We start from the raw sequence: 25730 nt of genomic DNA, 5'->3' as shown, positions 1-25730 counted from the left end.
AGACTAAAGAGGGTTCGCCGGCAAAGAAGAGTGTGTATTCACCATCACGATGCATCTACCAAGCAAAAGTGGTATCAGTGCCAAGTAGGCTATATGTTTGGCTTTCAAGTCTGGAACCTAATAAGAGCAGCTTTATTTGGCAAATTCAAATTTATGACACAGTTATTTAGTTCAGCTTGATTGAACTTTATATAGCTGCTGATCACCATCACACACATGCTGAGAACATTCTTCAGACAAAGACTCTTCACCGAGAGAATCTTCTTCAGCTGCTGGTAAAACTTTTGAAGGCAATGGAATTGTAACATCTGGCCCATGAGAAATCGGTCGTATTGCGAAAGTCAAATTGAATATTGAATTTCATGCTGATTTTTGACATTGAATAAAAAAAACACGAGCAAAAGTAACAATTTTTTCCATGTCCATGTGGTTCTCTCCAAACCATATTGACACATAAAATCGTAAATGTTTTTGTTTTCAAATGCTTCACAGCCTCAGTGTCGCTTTATTATTGATTCATTGTGTTGTGCATACCTCTTCTTTACATCGCGTAGGCCTAGGTCTGATTTTTGATTTCAAAGACTACTCCAAGTCGTTTCGACGCCGTCCTATCTGTTCATTGTATCGCAGTCTTGTGATGTTTTGAAAGGAAAAAAATATTAATAAATTGATACTGATATCAAAAACTAGGCCTATAGATAATGACTTTTTACATACTTATAAAAAGTTACTTTTACTTCTACCTGATTAGAAATTGACGACGTTACTTCTACTTCTACTTGAGTAGAAATTGATGCCGTTACTTCTACTTTTACTTGAGTACCTATGGTAAGTACTTTGACCACCTCTTATGACGTCACAATGGTGATAGCTATGACCAAACAGCAAGGAATACGTTACAGAACAGGCTTTTTTAACACTAAAATGAAAAATTTTAAATCACAGATTGTAAAAATCTTGACGTGAGAGAAAAAAAGCGACTTCATATTCGTAATCAGCGTACGAAAATTAACTTAGTAGTCATCATTTTGGCCAGAAAACAAAAATCCTGTCGACCAGTGAATCTAATTTTCCGACTGTCCTTAGTTTTGGATCCATGTCGAGGGCAACCCAGCCTATATATATTATACGTTCCGTCTTCAATGTTGTAGGTAACATACATTGCTGACGACATATGATATAAAGAAACTGGGGTTATCATTGGTGCATCAGGGCTGTTTAAATGGATGAGAGAGAGAGAAAGAGAGTCGTTATTTCCATCCAACCAAAATACATAACACACGGCAGTGGTGGTGGTACAGAAAATATGCTTGCACAGTATTCGGTATTAGATTGGAATTATCGATAAGACCGTGATGGTCATCTAGTCTGATCACACCGGCATCAAACAGGTACACTTGACTCTATACAGTCTGGCTGTAAAAAAGGTTACAGTAGGTAAAAAATAAAATAAAATAAAAATTAAACGATGGTAGCAAATGATCAATGAAGCAATGTCTGGGCGAGGTAGGGCAACAGTGTTAGTGTAACGACAAGAGGTGATCAAGTAGGGCTTTTTTCAATCTATTATAAGGCAATTCACGGATATGCGGTGGTAATGCATTCCAGATGATAGGCCCCGAGTAGTCGATAGATCTCTTAGTTAGGTTGCTCTTGGGTGGGGGTAAGTAGATATTTCCTTTAGACGAGGATCTCGTGTAGTGGGAGTGGACATTTTTGGCAGGCATGAAAAAGTCATCAAACACAGGAGGCAAACTATTGGAAAAATATTTGTGAATGACTTTTGATACTTTGAAGCGATATAGTTTGTCAACTTGCAAAATCCGGTGCTTACGGTAGTAAGGCGATAGTTTGGTACGTAAAGGTACAGATGAGATCGGCCGTATCGCACGGTTTTGCAGGGTTCGAATTCTGCACAAAAATGTTGTCCATGCACTTCCCCACACTACGATTCCATATTGCAGGTGAGAGTGGAAAAGAGAAAAATAGATGGTTCGTAGTATTGATCTGGAAACCAAAGATTGCAGACCGTTCATTATTCCCACACACCGAGCTAGCTTTGATATTGTGCATTCAATATGCTGCTTCCAAGACATTTTGGCATCAATGGTGACGCCGGGATATTTTGCTAAGTCACATGTGGAGATTTGTTTATGATTGATGTTCACAGTGAAAGTATGATTGGCATTATTTAAAAGGAGCATCTCGGTCTTATCTGCATTCAAACTTAGTTTGTTTGCTTGCAGCTGTCTCGACACTTTTGGGAGTTCCCTATTCACAGATACATGCAAATCATCGACAGTGTTGGAGGTTATGAAAAGGTGAGTATCATCAGCAAATAGGGTTGTGCGGAATAAAGATGCATTAACAATGTCGTTAATATAGATGAGGAAAAAAGTCGGTCCAAGGACTGAGCCTTGTGGCACTCCACAAGTTATATCTCTGGTAGTCGTTCTTAATGTCCCCAGTTTAACAAATTGTTTGCGGTTTGCCAGGTAGCTTTCAAGTGGAGATGCTGCAATACCCCTGTTTCCATAGTGTTCTAGCTTGTATCTTAAGATTCTGGGGTTAACTGTGTCGAATGCTTTGCGGAGGTCGATATAAATGCTGCAGCCACTTTTTTTTTGCTTTATGGTTTCGTAATAGTCCGTTACAATTGATAGTATTGCATGGTTGGTGTTGTGGTTTGATCTGAATCCATGCTGAATCGGAGACAGTACTGCATTCAATAAAAAAAATCTTGATTTCATCCAAAGTAATTAAAATAAAAACGCTGCAACGTTTCCACATACCAATGAGAGAATATCACTAGAGAGGTTGGGCAAGTCGCCAAAGTATAGAAAACGTATCAAATATGGTATGGAAGAATGTTGCTATGGTATAAAAAAATGTCAAGTATTGTATGGAACGATTGGGCGGGTATGGAGTATGGAAAATTCCCATTCTATTCTATTCCATACCATACCATACCCTGATAATAGGATATTAAAAAAATTCATGTTATAAATACTTATTAAATATGAAAAAGGAAGGATATCTAGAAAGGCATTCTTTCATGTTAATTGCATGGTGAATAATTCGAACAGGGATGTATAGATTTTCAGTAAAATTAGGCTACTTCCATTAAATAATTCCTCAGGACAGCAAATGTCGAGTATGTTCATTGTTCATAGGTAACATTACAACCATCCCACAGCGGTCTTGTGGTTTCACAAAAGTCGCTATTAGGAACAAGTCGTTGACATTGACGCCCAATTCCGAGAAGGCAAAAAAGTGCACCCACCGAGTTTAGAGTGGTAGGGACAAATGAACTGAAAACGACAATGCGAAGCCGTTATATGCAGGATACATGGAGAATATAATAGTTACACAAAAGTATAAATCAAGTATTAGGGTCGCACTGTTACTGTGGGCATTTCATGTTAATTTAAGGGGGTTCAATAATTTAGGAGCCATATCTGTATTCGCTAGATGGCGTATGCTTACCGACTTTTCTTGGTCGGATCTAAGTATAGATAATAAGGTAAACCGGTTTACCTTAGTTATCTATAATCTAAGGAAACTGGATGGATATAGCGGTCATAGGGTACTGTTTATCAATAGTATTCAGCCCATCGGACGTTCTCCACTGTATCTACCGATCTTTTTGGGTCAATTTCTTATTCGTGCTACTGCTGTGTCGTATTATAATTTGGATAAAAGGAAATTTGATCAATTGGGACTTCAAGCAATATACTGTTACTACCGTACTTCAAGATCGCGTATAATTACCAGAGGTGGTCAGTAACGAAGTACTTCTACTTTTTCGAAGTACTCAAGTAGCTTTCCTCTACTTCTGGTACTTACTCAAGTGGATCTGATTTTCGCTACTTCTACTTATACTACGTAATTTTATGTGATCTACTTACTTACTTTTCGCTATTTTCAGTTTGTCAAGTAGAAGTAGTTTAATCCTTTAATCAGGAAGATAGCCTGATGAATTTCGGGTCTGTTTTCACGGAGTATCAACATTTCTTTTTCATAAAAGTTGAGTAAAGCCAAAAATTTTAGTTGCGCTTCGCGCTCAGTGGATACGGAATAGCCAGTATGATTTCACGAAAGTATCGGTGAATATAATTTTGTTAGCGGGTTGGCGTGGTTCCGTTCACACCGCATTGTCGCCCTTTGCTCTTATGGAATATTTCACCACAGTATATATGGCTCATCATAACGTTTGAAACTGATGTTTCGCAATCTAACATTTACTTATCATATCATAATCTAGCAGTCCATGGCGTGTCCTAATCTGGAAAGTGAACTCAGACTTTTTTTCAGTTTTAGAGCTGTTCTAGCATACCACGTTTTGAAACTTTCTGTCTCTAGACATAAAATACATATTCCGCTTTTAGAAGTAGCATTTAGATTTCCCTTTCAATTCCAAGTTTCATATACTTTGAGCTCTAATCAATATCAGTTCTTTTGTCTCGATAACATACATGTTGAAGTATAAAAGCAAGTGTAGTAATGCCTTTAATTTCCGGAAATTAAGCTACACAATATGGCATTTTTACGATTCACCATATTTTTATTCACATTTACTAATCGCACAAAGTGTTCATACCGTATCCTATACAACTTCTTATTGCTCTTCGACTACACCACGGGCCTTATAATATGTGGGAGGGCGCCATACCATGATATTTTTTAAAACGGGTTGTTCGATTAAACAGAGGATTAGTATCGCATTTCCATATCAATACTATCATTTTGATACCATGATGCGGACGAAAGCTTATGCTCTCGAAAATTGAATACCTCCTGGTATACATCAATATGAATCAAGCTCGGCACCTTTTGCATTGCTCAATTTGCACCCTTTTGACAATCCATGTGAACGAATTACAATCGTTTTCACAACTACTTACTTACTTGAGTAGATTTAAAGTCAGTCAATTCTACTTCTACTTCAAGTAGTTTTAGGTTGCTTATGGAAGAAGTACTTCTACTCGTACTTGAGTAGATTTTTTTCATCTCTACTTCTACTTCTACTTGAGTAGCTTTCTTGACTACTTTGACCACCTCTGATAATTACATATATGGAAACTATAGGACTTTGCGGCGCTGGCATCTGGGGTCCTAAAAAATGTTAGTGGCTAGCTAGGACAAAAATAAACGAAGTCCTTTCCTTCCTAGTTGGAATGAGATGTTTTGATTTAAAAGACTCTCTTAGAAGTCACACCGCAATGTGATACCTGCTTAGTGCTATGAATATCAAAGCGGAAATTCAGTCTGGTACGGTCAAAGGGCGGGAGTAAATGGTAGCCCGTCGCTTCAATCAGTACCCAAGAAGTAGCTCTTGGTTACAAAAAGGTTGGTGACCCCTGATCTATAACAACAACAATGGATGAATATCAACCTGAATTTCAATCATACTACTGGTATAGTAGTCAGATGTTTTGATTCTGGTGAAATCGGATGAATAGGCCCATGTGAAATCAACAAAAGCAACGCTGTCAGCCAATAGAATGATTCCGATCGGCGTTACCAGGCTGTATTTCTGCAGCGGTGGCAACGTGTATAGTAATTGTTTTGTGTATTCACCACGAGGACTGGAAGACAATTAAAAGTCACTATCATGTCTTTTGTTCAGAGACGGCGGGAGTAAATGGTAGCCCGTCGCTTCAATCAGTACCCAAGAAGTAGCTCTTGGTTACAAAACGGTTGGTGGCCCTTGATCTATCAGCAATGGATGAATATCAACATGAGAGAGAGAGAGAGAGAAAATCTTTATTTGTATACATTACATATCAACATAACACTACAAGAATGTGACAGTGAAATGCGACATGCAAGGTAGACGGGAGGCTCGATATGACATAGTTTTCAGAGCCGAGCCACCCGGGACACGAGCAATTATCACAATCGATAACTAATAAATAAAAAATGAAATTAAAATAAACTAACGAACGAAAGGAAAAATAATCAATAATAATAATCAATCATACTACAGGTACAGTAGTCAGATGTTTTGATTCTGGTGAAATCGGGTGAATAGGCCTATGTGAAATCAACAAAAGCAACGCTGTCGCTGTCAGCGAATACAATGATTCCGATCGGCGTTACCAGGCTATATTTCTGCAGCGGTGGCAACGTGTATAGTAATTGTGTTGTGTATTCACCACAAGGACTGGAAGAAAATTAAAAGTCGCTATTATGTCCTTTGTTTAGAAACAATGGAAAGTTACAGCGACCTCCTTCTTACATAGTAATCGGAATCAGATGTATTCATTATTCCACACCAGACATCAAGTGTGCTGACGATATTCATCGCTGAGGTAGGCGTATAGTATAGGTGCGTGCATGCGTCGGGCCATTGATAGGAATGGGAACATCAGTATAATACATTCTGCAAATTATGAGTTGGATTTGTCGAAATATAATTTGCGGACTATGGAGGCACTTAATGGTGAATTTGCTGGTAAGTTGGTCAACGAGATTGAAGGTTGGTCTCTTCTTAGCAATCGATACTATATTCAGACAAAGTTAAGTAACGTACCGATAAGATTTGTCGCCGTTTTTGGTATTCTTGGTGTTTGGTGGAGGAGGGTTGGTATGATTGCATGCAAAATAAGGTCAGTCACCATAATGTTAGGGTTGGTGGTTTGTTTTTTTAGGTGTGTTGTGAGGGCAGAGGTGGTCAGTTACGAAGTACTTCTACTTTTTGAAGTAGATTTTGCCTGCTCACACTACTTTTTAAGTACTTATGAATTCAGACTACTTCTACTTGACAGTTTTCAGTTTTGTAGGCAAAAATAAGCGTAGAATACCTACTTACTTACTTGTGAACCACCACTCCTACTTCTACTTGAGCAGAAATTCCGGCGTTACTTCTACTTCTACTTGAATAGCGACGGTGACTACTTTGACCACCTCTCGGTGAGGGTCCTGTTTAGGATTGGGGTTAGCATAGCTTCCCGACCCATGTTTTATGCGATAAGCGCCAATGTTGTGTGAATAAAACAAAACAAACTGAATCGAAATCAATACTAGTCAGCCCTTGAGATTTCCGGTGCCACAATCCAGTGTTGGGATGACTCGAGTCACCTTTTTCGTATGACTTGACTTGACTCGAGTCACTTTGCAAAAATTACGCAATGGCACGGAGTAAATTGCGTTCTAGTGCAACTATGATGTTGTCGACAATTGACAAGTATTCAGTATGAAGTCACAAGCCGGCTCGGCGGCACCTATATGTATTTGTTGCTACATCAGATGTTACTGACGGCTGACGGACTCTAGATTACTATGGATAACTAACCTATGAGTAGATTAGTAATCTATATAGACCAGGAATGGCCAACCTCTTCTGCTAAAGGGGCACATCCAATTGACGAACGAGTGCGCGGTTCACTAGCCACGCCAAGCGGGTGAAATTTTCTAAGTTTATAAATAAACTAGGTGAGTATTGCGGATCTATTGTATACCACCCGCTAGGCCCAGTTTGCAAGGACACGACTATTCGGCGTCTGGACACATCGACATCGAAGGTCTCCGATAATATGCGACACTCATTTTGTGCCTACATTTCACCGTCGACGATTTTTATGCGAGCTCAAACGCGAAAAGACTTTCTTCAGTAATTGCTAATAGACTCAATCGGGCAAATTAGGCGTTTTTTCATTTTTAGTAGGGGGTAAGCTACTAAGCAAGAAATCGTGTGACAATTAAACACGCGAAGCGTGAAGAAAAATTTCGCTACTATTTTAGTTTATTGTAATGTACGACGATTTACTGAAAATGTGACTGGACCCTGGATCTGCCAATGCGTCGGAACTGATATTTTAGTCATCAACATCCCAAGTGTCGCAGCCAGAATTGTAATTTTTGGTTGGCATTGCAAGTTAACAATCTGAGCAATTCATTTTCCATAATATAATAGGACATTACCTCGCGGGCCACGCAAAACCCTTTCGCGAGCCACATTTGCGGCCCACCCCTGATATAGACAGGACCATTCGATAATTTCAGAGCCGGAGCTAGAGCCGGAGCAGTGGTTATAATGCGGCTGCGGAGCTGGAGCCGGAGCTAATGTATGATAAAAGAGAGCGCCGGAGCTGGAGCAGTTTAAATTTACGGCTGCTCCAAAGCCCTGGTTATATGTGGCCTATGAACATACTCGAAATTTGCTATCTTGGAGGAATATTTATTAGTAGTATTTCTTACTACAAATTCGAGAAATGTGGTGGATAAAATCACGCAATTTTCAACATATACTCAGAATTTCTTCGCGGCCGAATGAAATCATATGGTGGGCAGTGTTGGGATGACTCGAGTCATGACTCGACTCGAGTCAGACTCGAGTCCCCTTTTTCGTATGACGTGACTTGACTCGAGTCACTTAGCTAAAATGACTTGACTTGACTTGACTCGGCGTATCAAAAATGTGGATTGACTCGTGACTCGGAGCAAAATTCACGAGCCAATTTCAAGTCATCAAGTAATCGGTGTCGATAAAAGTCACTGTATCTAGCAGATGTTCGGATTGTTCGCGAATCGCTGGCGTAACCCATGAAAGCGACCAATCATTCAATGATTGTGCGTTTTACTAAGCCTCCATTGTTCTATCACAAATAAATTGACCACAAACGGAGTGATCGAAACTTACAGCTTACGTTGTCGTAAACCAGGGCTGGCCAACCTTTTCAGCTAAAGGGCCACATTCGATTGACGAACTGTTGCGCGGGCCACTAGCCGCGCGAAGCGCGAAAATTTTTTGAAGTTCACAGGTCAATAATATTGTCACCTGACTATATTGCGGGCCTCCTGTATATCGCTGGGCTCAGTTTGCAAGGACTGGGCTATTGGCGTCTGGACATATCGATATCGAAAGTTTCGACCAACATGCGTCAATCATTTTGTGCCTAAGTTTCATAGTCGACGGACTTTCTGCGAGTGCAAACGCAAAGTCGCATATGTTAAACGACACTCTGTCTCGTAATCGCGAATATAGTTAGATTCAATCTGATACATTAGGCGCACTTTCATTTTCACAAAGGGGCAACAATATTAAAAGCAAGAAATCGACTGACAACATGTTGCGCGAAGCGTGTAGAAAATTTTTACTTTTGATAAATCTATTGCAAATTATTCTGCTTTCTTGTAGTCTACGAAGATCTACCAATATGTGACTGGCTCATGGACCTGCCAATGCGTCGGAACTGATATTTTAGTCATCACATCTCAAGTGTTGCCGACAGACTAATCAAATTTTTGGTTGGCCTCACAAGTTCACAATCTGTGCAATCCATTTTTGATAACATTAGAAATTTCGGAAATTACCTCGCGGGCCACTCAAAACCTTCTCGCGGGCCACGGGTTGGCCGGCCCTGTCGTAAACTAGTAGTAAAGTAACTTAATTGCAAAATATCTATTTCTGTTCTCTGTTCTTACCTTAATCAAACCTCTTGTTTTATTGAAATTGAAGTCGATAGTTTATAATATATTCCTTAACCATTGGCGCAGATTCGAATTGTATCATATCAATATGTATAAATGATAATGCATCTTATCAACTCGTTTCTCTATTCTCTACGCTCTATTTTGGATGCTAACTATAAACTGGGGCTATGCAATTACTTACCCAGTTCAACAGTTATACGTATATGAGAGCAATACAGCGCCTTCGTGCGTGTATATTTAACTCTATATTCGTTAAGTGGTTCAGAATCAATGACCATGACCACTCAATCTGTATTTCAGACAGCTAGAAAAATGCAATGTCGTAATCATGCCTCTTACTTCGAAAAGGCAACTTGACTTGAATTGTGACTTGACTCGTAACTCGACTTGACTTGACTCGACTTGACTCGAGTCACCTCCAAAAATCGAGTGACTTGACTTGACTCGAGTCACCCTTGAAAATCGATTGACTTGACTTGACTCGAGTCGAAATGTGCAATGACTCGAAATGACTCGTGACTCGAAGGTAGTGACTTGATCCCAACACTGCCACAATCTGACTTATCGACCCCGCCTGCCGACACATGCAGCAATGCAGCATTCATTTGGCCGCTTCCTGTTATATTATCCTGTCCTAAATCCAGTGCGCACTGCGCATGCCTCTTATTTCGGCCTACATACTGTATGTCAAGGTGGGTGTCTGCTTAAAAAACTACTTCCAAGTAGTTTGGGCACCATCCTATCTTTTCATTATATCGCAATTGTCACGGTGGATATTATTTTCTTTATGGCTCACTCGCCACTTATACTGCTTGGGAGCGCACCTATGTTCATTTTCGTAAGCGACGTTGTGAGAATAGCCAGCTTTGTTTTGTTGTTGTGGTTCAGTTCATTTATCGTTTATTTACTGGAGTATTTGGTCTTACCAGGATATCACCAGCAATTTTTCAACGATATTTTAATAACATATTTGTCCACTTGGCCGTGTTGTTTCGTACCAGTTGAGAAGCGAGATCCGGATACAGCCTACTATAATCAGTTTATTCACAAGTCTCTGCTTGGAGACGACGGCAATCTTGTGGTGTATTGATTTGATAAAAAAATTAATATAATGATGTTGATGAGCAGTGGAATATGCCTATCCAAAATTGCACCCGCGCACCATGAGATTTTACTGTAAACGAGGGCGTTGGAATTTATTTCATTGTTTTAAAATCACGATTCGGGTTTCTCTGGAGAACAAGGCTTGGGCCCTTTGGGTCAGAATTCGGTATTCAGCGTTGCTACCAAAGATATTTTAATTTTATTCTTCTTGTAGCTATTATATGATCCATGTGAGGAAGCGAGTGGCCCAGTTGGTTAAGCGACAGCGTCACGACACCAATGACAGTTGTGCGAATCCCGGTTGGGACCAACTTCTACATGTCGGAGGTTATATGGGCTCCTCATCGCCGACCTCACTGCACTTGCAGTGACTTTAAAAGCCCAGCAACTGTGAGCCGAGCTACAAGTCGGCAGCAAAGAATCGATGATGAAGCGAGCGTGACAGAGACTGCATGAGAGAATGGAAGAACAATAAAAACCTGAAAAAATGCCATTCATTGTACTGTACGAAAAATTGTAATATCGTGGAGCACAACGCCTTAAACTGGCTAAAAGCACCACTGTTTGTCTAATAATAATAATAATAGGATCCATGTACCTTACATATAACGGTTTCGTATTGGCGTTTTCTCCTCTGTGATAAATATCAGTGACTTGTCCGTAATGGTGCCTAGAGTGGAACCGCAACAACGCCGTCGCATGGTTATAAGGTGACTTGTGAAAAAAGAACATGTTCGACATTTGCTGTCTTGGGGGATTATTTACTGGAAGTATTTCATATTTAAAATCTCAACTTTTGTTAGAAATGTGCTGGACAATACAAGGTTTTTTTGCTTATGCTCAACGTTGCTTCGCGGGCCGGACTAAATCTTCTCGCTGGCATGATGCAGCCCGCGGGCCGTATGTTTGACACCCCTGTTTTAAGGGCATGCAGTACTAATTAAGTTACTTATCAAATCAATTTGACGCTAAATTTTCGAAAACATCCCCTGCATCAACTCCTCCGGTGAATCTGATCATATTGGCTGAGAAAGGATAAATATTTGATAGTAATATATGAAGCTATACTAATATTAATGGCGAAATTCACTCAATATGAAAGTTTTTGCGCTTCGCGCGACTACGGATCCCGGTGTCCATTCATAACATGACTACTCAAAATATCGGTGCGCATAGTAAGTCGAAATGTGTAAACAGATTAGTCCCGATTTCAACGACAATGGACACTGGCAGTTAAACGAGGATATTTGGCTTCCAGTTAGCTCATTACGACTATGCACTGAAATGCGGCCGTAGGCTACATAAATAATCGAAATGCTGCCGTGAATAGCAAATATAGGTTGGCCACCCCTGCTTTAGTTGCTGAAGAGTGTTGTCAGGTATCGTGCGCAGTTCATTGTTCAAAATAGAATGAAAGTGATTATCATGATTTTTTTAGTTGTAGGCCTATTTGTATTTCTTAAACAAAACATTATTTCTTCTGTGGTAACTATGCCCAGATTGCCCACCCTTGTTAGAGAGCACAGCGTTGTACTGAATTAGAGTGATCAAAACGTGACTGTTAAACTGCGTTGCTTATTTTGATCTCGCTGTTGAAGTTATGCGGCCCGCGGCCTCTACAAATTTGGAAAAGTGGACCGCGAGCCGTTTTGAGTTGGCGACCCCTGGTCTAGAGTCTAGATTCTAGAATATGTATTTTTAGTTACCTGGACATTGCACATAGTTACTTCTACTTTCACTTGAGTAGAAATTTACGATGTTACTTCTATTTCTATACTTGAGTACCAACGGTCACTAGATTCAGGACCGTAACTTCCGCACCCCAAAAATCGGGGTGGGGGCGAGCTCGGAGGGGACCCAAAATGATTTCGTGAATTAGCATAACTCATAGAGTATTTTTTCGAAATGTATGCATAAGTAATCGAAACGCGGCCGTGAATAGCAAAAGGCTTGCTACTCCTGCTCTAGTACCATACTTGCGGAAACGCGGCTGCATACATTACACCTGGGGTTGATTTCAATCTTTTAAGGTCCACCGGTCCGCCAAATATCTTTTGAAATTTTACCGGTCCGCGAGGTGAAAAAGGTAGGGAACCACTGATCTAGTCAGTAGTGTCCTACGACTATGTTTCTGTGATGTGACGCCGAAGTCAGTAACGCGGACAGATACGTGTGTTGATGGCGGAGCCACAAGTTCACAAAGGTTATAGGAATGAGCGTTAAGTGTGTTGCTGCTTAGGTAGGCTATATAGGTGTAATATTTCACTACACCAGCGACAATCTTGCCTCTCCGTCACGCCTCACGACTTGCAAGTATTACCGGACATATCTGTGGCAGCGACTTTAAACTGTAGATTACTAACCTACGGAGTACGGATACATCACCAACTCAGCCGTAACACTTGAATACGCAGGGAGGTAAACTACTAAGCCAGCTAAAAGCAACATAATTGACAGTGCTTTAGCTGGCGACCCACGCGCTCAAATTTAATAAATAAAATTGGTCTTATTCGGAAGTTACCGTTGCACTGATTCCGAAAATATAAATTGAAATCGGGTCATAACAATGGAACCACCCTGAAATAGCCGTCATAATATGAAAATCGGCATTGTTCTGAACAATCGATCGACTAAATTGGCCATTGTTAAGGTCACTGTGTTTAGGGTAGTCGGTCCGATCGTTCGGAACAATCGGCTTTGACGGCAATTTCGGAGTGGTTCCATTGCCCTGACCAGATTTTAATTTCCATGGAATCAGTGCGACACTTTAGCTTTCGATCAACACCAGTTTTATTAAATTTGAGCGCTCGGGTCGCTAGCAAGAGCACTACCGAATATGCTGCTTTAAACTGGATTAGCAGTAGATATCTCAGCGTATTCAAGTGTGACGACTTCAGTTGCGTATCTATCCGTAGGTTTGCATTGTGAAGAGTTTGGCATTGTGACGCAAAAATGCTGCCATGCTCTTGCCCCGTAAATTGCTTTTGGTCAAATGGATAAATGACAGGCAGTGTTATTTTCGGCATATACCAAAACTGCCAAAAATAACTTATTTTTGGCATTTTTCGATTTTTATTTTTGGCAGTTTTGGCATTGTCCTCAAAATAAATAGTTTCAGCCTCGAATTAGTCACAAGAACGCTTTATTTGGGCTAGTTTGTCAAAAGACACCACAAAATATGCAGCATCCACGTATAATCAGTGCCTAACGATTACATAGGTTAATAATATCAAACGAAACCACAAAATGTGAGGTATCCATCGGAATCGGTGCCAATGAGCAAAAGAAAGAAAGGCCTAACAAACACGTTCAACAGCTGATTGTTACAGCTGTTGCGAGCTGATTGTTACAGCTGTTGAATAGACTTAAATCGTTTGCACTGTAACAGTGCTTCCAAACTCAGGTCAGCTAAGTTTCTCCTAAATTCATTTCTCGCCCAGCGAATCTGGGAAACATCGGCTTCAACAGTAGACGTCGAGGGAAAAAATGTCGCCAGTCATCCACAAAAGGTTTTCAGAGCTTCAAAATCGTTGGAGGGCCGAACCGGCTTCCATGCATCATGAAAAGAGATCACTTCGCCAGTGCCATCGATCTCATCGCGGAAAGAATTTTCTTCCCGATCCTTTTCCAGGAGTTTCCTGTGTTGTCTCTCAACACATTCTATTTAGTAGCCCGACTATAATTTCTCCTTCAGTCTACCGATATATTTTCGCTGGACTGTTGTCACTTCAGGAGGCTTTAATATTACCAACTCGCATGGAAGAGACCTGGGAAGGTTAGCTTGTTTAAGAACATTGACGCAACAAGACTGTCTGGCAAAACGAGACTATGCAGCTCAGAAATAGCCAGACAGTTTGTTGCGTCACAATGTTCAACTCGATCACAATGCAAAAATCGTGGTTGATTTTGGGGGTTCCAGTTCGATGAGCAGAATATAATTTATATTTTAATAATCAGTACTGCGGCAGCTTCTCATTGATACCCGTTTTATCAAATTTAGCGCTCGACAAGCCGGTCAAAAATGCTCGTAACATTGCCTTTGGACAAATGGAAAGTATGACGTACACCAAATGCAGTCAACCTTTCAATCTCGCTGTGCCCACACCATTTAGGACACCATGCTTTCACCCCTAATGGGTGGGCTGGACCCAGATTAAGAAACTTGCCTTTCACAAACGCTCTTCTCGCTTGTAACGCGGTCCTGTTAACACAACACCATGAACGAAATACACTATTGACAGGCCGTGTTATTTTTGGCATATGCAAAAAATTGCTTATTTTTGGCATTTTCAAATTTTTATTTTTGGCAGTTTTGGCATCTGGCTCCTGAAATGCCAAAAATAACACGGCCTGCGTATAGCCCAATCGAAGTGAACCGTAAGATTTGCTTGTGTCCACGCCATTGTAGGACACTATGCTTAAACAGAGTTCAAAGCCGTAAATGACACCATAGGGAACAACCGAAGCGTTAACTTCGCTTCAACGATGATACAAAATACTAAGTCTAAAACCTCGGGAATTCAACGAATAATGCTGGGTCTTCTTTCTCGGCGCAGGCAAATGGTGTGATAACTGGTAATCGACCATTGACGTACGAGGGGAAATAATTGGTTAGTTATCAGATGTGAATCGCTGATCCGCGATAGTAGCATTGTGGTAGCCAGCTCTGATCCGATGGCACGAATTCGTGTCTGGTCTTGTGATCTGTCATTCTTGCGGCAAGAGTGGAAGTTTGTATAAGAAGTGGATTCATCAGCTGTACGGAGTAACGAGTACACTGGTTACATCGCAATTCAATATTCGATATATTCAATAATTTCAAACACTTTGCCTATTTATTTTCAGTATTTTAAAGACTAACTGCTATAGTTAACTACTTATGAGCATCATGGCCGAAAATAGCGAAGATGCACACTCAGACAACGATCTTGATAGTCCGTTTTCACAAGAAGAACTATCGTCAGAAAGCAAAGGTAAGTGTGGTGTAGACTTCTCTTTTGCGACACCAACGTTATCTATGCAAACGAGGTATGCAGAGTATTCGATGTTAACCTTCGATAAATAAATAATTATTAATTATAATCTGGTGAAATGAAGTTCGTAAGAATTATCGACATTCTTTCTATTTTTTTACTTTTTGTTTCTTTACTTTGATCAACTTTTTGCATGCAGAAAAACCTTTTCGGAAACATAACACGTTCAGTTTAAGGATTGGTGAACCTAAGCTACGAAAGTAGATGGAACTACATTTAGCGTTTTCTTGATACCTGAACTTGCCGTTTACCTGATTCATGCCCAACGCTAAGGTGGAAAGCTGATAAATACACCTATTTCATCTATATATTCCCTCGGAGATTTACAGTGGATATCACGTCAAACGACTGCGCGGTCGGAGGGTCAAGAATCATGAAAGAGAGGGGGTAGGCTCTGGGTAGGGTAGGGTAGGTTGCATTTAAAACAAACGGTGTTTACTTTTAAAAAATAATTGTGTTTTTTAAGTTGTAAAATTATGCCATAATGGTGTAAATACTTCCCAAAAAACATGTTGTATGAGCCTACGGACAATCACCACCCGTTATATAGACGACGTAAATCGATGGTTGGCAAAGGAGCTATATTTACCCTATATTTTTAATTGTTAATGTCAATCCACTATGACGTCACAATTCAACATTCGTGACGTCATGGCTTGAAAAAACATTTTTTAAATCAGAGCCTTGTTTTAAACATGTTTGTTTTAAATTGATTTTTGTTTTAAATACAACTCAAGTTCTGGGTAAGAAGGACAGAGAATAATCCATGAGCCTTGAACGTATGCACTTACGGATTACATTACAAGCTTGAATATGTACAATATCAGCTCGTTGGGTTAAGGGGTGTGTTGAAGCTGAGACCGTCTGCCCGTAGCGTCCCCCAGATAAAGGGGTATTCATTAGCCGTTACCATATGCAATAAGAGCATCGACGAAGGTCGCTAGTTATTTCGAGCATTTTGGAAATACCGTTTTCATATCAAAGAAGTACTGAAATTCGTTTACAGTTACACGATAACCCGAAACCAACACCACAGCAATAGAATATTCCAAGCGTCATATCACTAATATGTCATATTGTCATATATGTCATTGAATTGCCACTATTACGTCGCAAGAAGATAATTATTTTTATATTTCGAGCGGAACTTCAAGACGTTGTCCACGGGATACTTTAGAACGGAAAGTTGGCCACGGTCACAAAAAGGCTAAGAATCGCTTATCTATACGCTATATACTAACTAAGTGTTGTACAATCAACGCGTGAGCGAACAATATTATACTAAACCTTCATTTCCCGCTTTATGGATGATGCAATAATGAATATGTATAATTGCAGCTAGTCCTCATACAGATTCGAAAAGAATTAAAAAAAAATTATTTAATTTCCATGTGAAATGTATGGTGCGTGATTTTCGGCTCTGGCGTGTTAGAATAAATAAGTTAGCTCACAAGCAATATTGTGGCGCAGTTTATTGACCATACGAAATTGCCTCAAAATTCGTGATATTGCTTTCCAGTGATCAATGTGGCCATGCCGCCAAACAGTAAAATTATATCCAATGGATATATGATAACTATGGCGATATTTTCACCTAAAAACAGAAGATTTCGACTTGAAAAATCAAAATCTTGACATTTTTTTACCTTAAAAAACTTAGCTTTGACAAAATGTTGCCCTCATGTATGTAAATTAGGTGTTTTCGCACATAATATTAGAATTGAACTACTTATCTTCATTTCTGGTTGGAACTGTCTGACCTTACGAAGTAGTTTGGCCCGAAAAAAACTATTTTAATTTAAAACTCACAAATTTGAAATCGATTTTTTTTTTCACGAAGTCTGGACATATGAAGAATTCCAGTAGCTACATAACGAATTATGGTAGAAATAATTAAAATTTGTTGTAGTACAATGAAAGATATATACTTTCCTACATTCTCGGGTCTGTCCTTACTAAGAATTAAGAAAGAACGTTCAACAGCAGCAGTTGTTGGCTGGCAACACTGAAGTTGTGCGTACATTGCTGGTGACACACCGTGCTGCATCATTCTGACAATGTTGTCTACAATCTACGTCACAATTTTCATTATGCGCTTCTTGATATAAGAACCAATCTCCGCGCACTCTTGCTTCAGTTAGGATATTGCGGTACGTTGAGCATAACACCATGTCGACCTATTTGTTGCATTTTACTGTTTATAATTGACAACGAGCAGACAATTGGTTGTGTACAACGGTAGGCTTTTAAAGTATGCTACAAGATGTCAAATGTCAAATGCTAAATTCACCGACAGTGCAAACATCTACGATACCAACTAAACGGACGTTGCAAAAAGTGTTTGAGTTTGTAAACAATTTTTTGACCTAACGCTACAATTTTGACAATGATGACACCTAATTGACAAATGCTCTGACTGGCTATTCACCGGAGCCGCTCACAATTTACCAATCACGACGATGTCTTATATTCTAGGAATTGCCGCATTGGCTACAGGGAATAACGTCAACCTGACCATTACTGGAAGCGAAGTTAACGTGGTTTCTGGCGATCAGCACACCACTAAAAGAAGTGTTGCAGTTGAAGGTGAGTGTAGTAACGTCGGTTTAATTCGATATGATTTGTAATAAATTATTCATTATTAAGTCGACAACTGCAGTTGATTATCATTACTACATGCGCCATGGTGCGTCTTCAAACATCTTGGCAAGTTCCTCGCGAGTTTTACGGTAGTGTTCACAGTTCTCACATACATCGTCAATCCAGTACATATCAAATTATCTTATTAGCTGATGATTCAAGCATAGAAGTGTGGTGTTTAAATGATCGATAGGCTCCTTAACCCACCCGTCCCTCCCCTATTATTGACTTGAACACTGTGTCGTCACTGTGTCACAGAGAATCCGTAACGCCACGTCGCTGTCCAAAAGTTACTCCCCTACAAATCATCCTGGCTACTGCCAATTTGTACCTGGGTTATCCCAAATCAGTGACTTCGCTGCATCATTCTATAGAACGTGTAGACTAGATCAGAGGTCTCAAACTCAAATGAGCTCGCGGGCCAATTTCCTAGTTTTGATGACGCCGCGGGCCGCAGCATCAATAAAAGGGATATACAATATATTTGTTCCAAGTAGGTCTTTTTTGACGGGACCTTGTAGACAGACATTCCACAATCATTTTATATATATAATTTACTATTGTAGTATTCACGCTTGACACGGAAAAAATTCATATTATAAAATATTTGAAGAAAATTGTTTTTGTGGGGGGCACAATTTTTTTTTGAATTAATGAGTTATAGACATTATAGGAGAGGATGCATCATGCACCCTCTATGATTCCAATGAGATTTCTCGTTGCCCCTGACCATTTTCAACACAATTTCTGATGGTACCTATATCAAAATCAGAAAGCACATTCACATAAAATCACGCATAGCGCCAGTACTATTTTCCAGTTGAATAAATTGGCCAATAAAATATTCCACAGCATATAGGCCTGATTCCACATTGCATCTCGTGCACCTTGGTGAGGTGCTTCATACCCTGATGGGGTCTACGTACCCTGGTTAAGAACCCATGGAATAGAAATGTCCAATTGGCAGAGAATTCATTGGTGTAACACAGAGGTCTCAAACACGCGGGCCGTATGCGACCCGCCGGAGCATTTTGTGCGGCCCGCGACGTCATTATAGATTTTTAATACTTTGACAATGTATAGACCTATGTGTCACACATATCTTTTAGGTTATAAAGTCAAAATTCCCTCTTAAATTGCCCCGAAAGCCTGAAACTATTCATCAAACGTCACTATCACATTAATTGCAAACGCTACCACGCAGTGGAAGATTCACTATTTCGCCACATTTCCAGTTCATGATGATAAAACCTGACCCTTAGACGATTCGTGACTGAAATTTGTGAGTTGGACTTGGACGCGACCTTTCTTAGAATTACTCAGACTCGGGCTAACTCGATGGCAAAATGAAAATGACTCGAGTGGACTCGGAGTGACTCGGAATGCCGTGAATTTGTTAGAACCATGGACGCAACAAACTAATCGCGTATTAGGGGAATAGTAATAGATCAGAAGGTCACAGCTTGGTATTTCGCGAACTAAGCAAGTAGTTTTGGTAACCATTGGCAATCTGTCAGTTACATCTTTGGTCGCTAAACCATGTTATTAACATTTCATTACATTATTGCATTTCATAACATTCATGACATTTCAATCACTAGGACACATTCATTAATGTATTTATATTATATTTATATTTGTTTCTGCTCCTATATTTGAAGATATTTGGCCATGAGATTATTAGCCTACTTATCAGAAGTATACCGGAATCCTGGATTGGAATTACAATGCCCAACCTAAAAAAATGTTTTGATATCAAATCAGTCTCTATTATCAATCTGTTAAATTCAAAATATTTATAGTTGCTGCAAAATTATAACCCGATAGCTTTTATGATGGCATCATACATTTGTCCGCACATAACGTGGCTGTAATAATTAATATATATCAAGTACAACAACAATTCTATTCAAATAGTTATAAATGTGATGATTCTTTTCGTACCACGCCTGAATTTATACAAGAGTAAATCACATTTGACGATACTGTCAGTCTTTTGGATCGACTCATTTTCAATAGAACAATTAATTCCCGCCAAATAAGACCTACTTGGAAAGACAGAGACTATCCCTATAAATGCTGCGGCCCGCGGCGTCATCAAACTGGAAAACTGGCCCGCGAGCACATTTGAGTTTGAGACCTCTGGTGTAACAGCTGTAGAGCGTACTAATACCTTTCTCGACACCGATAATAAAATGGATAAAAAGAACAAACAACAACCAACATGTAACCATCTATACGTCACGGGGGTCACAGAATGCCAATGGTAGCCATACAGATCTGATTAGATAGCTACATATCCTACGCAACGCAGCAACGATGTTTTGATATACTAATCCCCATGACAGTTTCATAGATTGTTTCGTCCGTAGGAATACCAAGTGACCTTTCCGAGTCGCAAATCCTTCTCTGATTTTACAGTTTGACCTGACTCAACTCAAATAATTTTTATTAACTCACCCAGCCAATCACAAATCGAGTAATTTTACGAGAAGGTCGCATCAAACCAAATCACAATTTCCAGTCACGAATCATCAAGGGTCATGTTTTATCATCATGAATTAGAAATGTGACGTTAGCAGATCTTCCACTGCATAGTAGCTTTTAAAAGTGATGTGATAGTGAAAATTTTCGAGATTTCAGTGATCTTTATAGTAGTTTTAAGGCGAACTTTAACATCTTGTATTTAAAAAAGATAAATGGCACTTGAATATATTGTTGAATACTTGAAATTCCAAAATGCCGTGGCGGGCCGCGCAAAATCCTCCGCATGCGGCCCGCGGGCCACGTGTTTGAGACCTCTGGACTAGATTATAATACGATTTGGATTAAATAGGACCCAATAAAACAATACTGTATATCGACCATCCACCAAAGGACACCTATAACAAAATGCTTGCTGTGAACGAAAGCGTGAGTTTGGAGTTATAACGTCACATTTCTCAAATCAAATACAACATTTTCGTAAGCCGGGATGGTATAATGCAAGGGTTGTCAAACTTTTTGACTGCTTAGTTCTTACCCTTTCGAATTACATGCATTTCCCTTAAAATAATGTGGCATAAGCGTGCGCAAAACACAGCAAACCCAGTATTTACACTTCCAAAGATCATTTCAGCGTGATTGATGTGCTTGGCACTACACACCGTTTAAATCTATCCTTTGTTGCGTTTTCGAAAGCCACACCCATGAAGTATGTTCAACAGTAGGTCTAGCGTGAAATCTGTTCTGTATCATGCACGATTGCACAATGCACATGCTTGAAAGATCATGCTCACGAGTCACAACTGTAAGTGAAGTGGAAGAGCAAAACACTCGCACATTTTTGACACTGCTAAGTACGACTTTATATCATACTAGATCTGTTCCTTACATTGGTCCACTAAGCTTTGTACTATACATACGCAAAACACTGAAGATTGCAATAACGGTAATCGAGTAATCTTTATAACAAGCAGATGGCACTGGTCCTGGTAGAACTAATCCCAGATCTACAGCATTCGAGATAGTACCATACATCACATAAATTCACTACATGAGGCGCGTAACGTTACGCGGCGGTGTAAAAGCATGGTGGTTTAAGGATAGCACGCTGCTTTTACACCTTCTGTCACATTTAACCCCGGTATAATCTATCACACACAACGAAAAGCGATTCTAAAACGAATTAACAGCACGGGGTCATTGTGGCCTCTACAGCTTAGAAAGATGCAATTCAATTCAATTTATTGGTACAATTTCCATCATTTCAATACACCACAAGACTGCGATACAATGAAAAATAGAAAGGTGTCGAAACGACTTGGAGTAGTCAAAATCAGACACCCACCTGGCCAAGGCGATTTAATAAAAGGAGCCATGCTCACTGAATGAAAAGTAAAAGAAGGTGATAAAAAAGGCGGACTGAGTCGAAATGCGAGATCGATATGTCAGGTCGTGGTCCGGTAAATTACCGGATTAACTATAGTATTTATTCAGTAGAAATTGTTTGTATTTCGACTTGAATGTGAACATGCTCGATGAATGTTGGATAGTCGGAGAGATACTGTTCCACAGATCAGGTCTGGCATATTTGTTGGATGACTTGAGCTTCGCTGCTAACTTGATGCAGTGGACCGCGTAGCGAATTCAATACGCTTCCATTTTAGGTTTACATATATGATCTGAGTCTGCTACAACATTCATGATACTGACTATAACTACCTAATACTGGCCACACTCTTGGCGCACCCAACGCAAAAAGATCGAGTGTGGTCAACTAGTCATGAAGGTCCCGTAGTTCACGAACGATATCCTCGCCCGGGCAACATTTCATTCCGAACCGATCAATCGTTTCCGATCTTTGTTTTCAGGTGTTAATTGCGAAAAGCTGATTGGAGTTGTCAATAGAAATACCCGGAGCAATACAACTGAAAGGATTCTCGAGCTCTTCCCACACGAAAGACTTCGTAATCCAACATTCCAAGTTTTCCCGCTAATGAGAAGGTTCGAGTCGGAAGATTATTATTATAAAGGACAATACGGCGAACTGGCAAAGGAATTCGGATTCCATCACCAAAACCCTACTGACAATGAATCATTTCTCAAATTTGATGATCTGATGACATCAGTATTGAAAAGCGATAATTCGGAAAAGAACGAAAAACCAAAAGAACAGATGCCGATTACAGCAATTGTTGCATCTGCAGGATCGGGTAAGACGACACTTATGCAAAGAATAGCTCGGAATGCTCTGCAGAGTGCTGAAAAGGCCAACAACGTTGATCGCAGAATGATATATTACATTGAAATCAAGAATATCACAAGTAAAGAATCTATGAAACCTTCGAAATTTCTTTTCCATGGACTCTATAAAAACGAGTTTGATGAAGCTAACGCATATGAATGGCTTGTTGAGAATCAAAATGACGCGCTTTTAGTTTTCGACGGGTTGGATCAAGCATGTTGGAAAATTGATGAGGACAACTTACAGAAAATAAATCCATATGAAGAGGCTAGCCCCCCGACGATCATGTATAACATATTGTCTCGCAGGATCCTTCGTGATCTCAAGATCGTTATATCCTCACGCGAATTCAGAGTATCGGAGCTACCTCCAATGGCTAGACCGCCGATCATTATCACTCTTGCAGGTCTTACAGAACATGACGCTGAAAAGTTATTCAAAAATCTCATAGGCGACAACGCTGAAGAGCATTGGGAGAAGATTCGCGTCATGTCACCGCGACTACTTCATTTGGTATCAATCCCGGTTTTCCTTATTCTAACAGCGATTGTGATGGGGAAGGATCTAACAATACCTCCTCCGACCACCGTGACAGAGCTCTACAACCGGATCCTATCATCCCTTCAGAGCGTGGAAATCATCAAAGAAAAGAAGCAGATTTTGTCGATAATCAGCAAATTGAAAGAAATGGCATTCCGTGGCATGATTGCGGGTAGAGTCCTGTTTCACGAAGGAGACCTCGTGAATTTTAAACTTAAGACGGACGAAGTTCAAGATTTAATGATGAAAGTGCCGTATAACGATTCACTCCGTTATCATTTAATGGAGGGTAACTTCACGTTTTGCTTTTGCCATCAAAGCATCCAAGAATTTCTTGCAGCCAGCTACGTAGCGGAAATGGATTTCAACGAATTCCGTTCGTTCAACGAGAAAGATATCCATGAAATTCGATGGTCTGTGGTCCGAAGATTCGTTGCCGGGATAATTTTCTCGAAATTATTCAGTAAAATTCACAAAGGTCAGTAGGCGTCTAAGCCACACCTGCTGCTCGGTCGCTCTCCTACTATATCCAAGGTTTGAGATTATCGCGTCTCCAAATTTAGCAGCCGCATATTTCTAGGGCACATTGCAGGTCATATGACGCATTTGCTACACATTACCAGGTTAATTGCAATCTATAGTACATGCGTCATTTGACATCCTGTTCTATCTTGTGTTGCCACAGCACACAAAAGCTCCTCTAATATTTCTCACTGTGTTAAGTCAAGAGTGAGAGAAGTGGAATACCTTTCATCTTTTGGTCTGCGTTTTCATTCTGCCGATGCGACGCGGAGAACAATTGGAAGTTGAATTGCCAAAAGTTTACAAAGCATGGTATAAATGGGGGGATAGGCTTTTATTCGTCACATCAATAACTAAACAAGTGTAGGAAACAAATTGCGGTATAGACTATGGAGATGGTGAGGGGCCGTTAGACCTTCAGAGTCAGTCGCCACCATGATGCGATTTTTCATCGTTAACGGCAGTGTGGCGATCTTAACCTTGCTCGTTTGCCAACACGAGATGCCGCTCAAAGTGACTTTCATTACATTCGGTTTATGTGTTGTTTTGTTCTGGTTTGCACAACATCGATGGGAATGTCACAATAGTATTTTGCATTTCATTTAATATATTTCACATTAATAGCGTAAACCCTTTGTACTGTTATACGATTGATTCACTTGCGCTATAGCCATTTTTATTTGGCTGGAAAATTTCTCATTCAAGCGCCATAATGTTCCAGACTGCTACAAAAGTTTATCTGCTCGACATAATCCTCATTCCCGTACTTCCATACTTTGTCGTTCGAAACATAACCAAATTTACAGAAGCTATACCATTAGCTGGCTCTGCAAACGACACGCGCCGGCGTCGAGTCGTATTCCGAAAACTGAAAGCGTCATGAACAGACACTAATTCACACTGATTAACAATTCCTTCCACGGACCCGTGCTTTGGGACCACTGTTACTAAGCGATTACATTGGCTCACGTGAGTGCAGTGACAAGTGCCATCCGAGTCACCATATGTAGTAATGCCCTGCTAGCTGTAGATCGGGCAATAGGGAGGTGTCGAGAGAAGTTGGCGCTGTGGACTATAAAAGACTGTTTGGGAATATCCGTTGAAAAATAGATCCATTATAGCGAAAAATTCAGATCTATTAAAATGGTCACGCATTTTGTTGCCGTACTAAGCGCATTTGATCGAAAATTGTGGCCAATTTTCTCCGCAGTAATTTATTGTTATGCAACATTGAGTTCTCTAACCAATCAACTAACTTAGTTATCAAGCAATGAATAGACTATTATCCATCGCAAGTTATTGAGTGCAGGTTATGAAAGGACATTCAAACGTATACAGTATGCAGTATACACATTGCACAACGAAGACGATGCTTTAATCGCGTATTGCACTAAAACGAAGTACGGACGTTTGTACGAGGAAATGCGGCCAAAGTTTTGGGTTCCGCGAAGGGTTGTAGATTAGGCAAGTGCTCTGCGGGTTGGTAAAGGCCACTGTTATAAAAGCCAGCGACATACGATAACCTTAGCATATTTTTATTAATTTGAGTGGAAATTACTTCGAGTGGTGATGTGGCATTGGCCATGCGCATGAGATGCGAGTAATACAGGAGGTTAAATTGTAAACGCTATAATACTTCGAATTTTGGTCCAATATTAATATATCCCCAATCGGGTATCGCATCGCTAAAGACGAATGTGGGTCACCGCAAAAACATATTATATTGA

The 25730-nt window shown here is 40.0% G+C and overlaps 1 protein-coding gene and 1 long non-coding RNA gene across 4 annotated transcripts in view; both read left to right on the top strand.

The window, feature by feature from the left end:
- The window catches only part of LOC145447143 (uncharacterized), a 307246-nt gene that overhangs the window by 251779 nt on the left and 29737 nt on the right, over positions 1-25730 (top strand). The gene's annotated exons all lie outside the window — the stretch shown is intronic.
- The window catches only part of LOC145447122 (uncharacterized), a 42446-nt gene continuing 22492 nt past the window's right edge, over positions 5777-25730 (top strand). For 2 of the 3 annotated variants that reach the window (XM_080325541.1, XM_080325540.1), the window contains exons 1-3: positions 15359-15515; positions 18051-18161; positions 22568-23959. In XM_080325541.1, the coding sequence (XP_080181667.1) occupies positions 15422-15515; positions 18051-18161; positions 22568-23959 (1597 nt within the window). In that variant the 5' untranslated portion in view covers positions 15359-15421. Of the gene's footprint in view, positions 15516-18050; positions 18162-22567; positions 23960-25730 lie in introns of all 3 variants that reach the window. The other variant, XM_080325542.1, reaches the window with a different exon arrangement.

The sequence above is a fragment of the Botryllus schlosseri genome, chromosome 9, assembly GCF_051294905.1.
Source record: "Botryllus schlosseri isolate E-star chromosome 9, Bs_hap1, whole genome shotgun sequence".
NCBI classification, from domain to species: domain Eukaryota; kingdom Metazoa; phylum Chordata; class Ascidiacea; order Stolidobranchia; family Styelidae; genus Botryllus; species Botryllus schlosseri.
The sequence above is the reverse complement of the archived record's forward strand: the minus strand, read 5'-3'. Positions and strand labels throughout refer to the sequence as shown.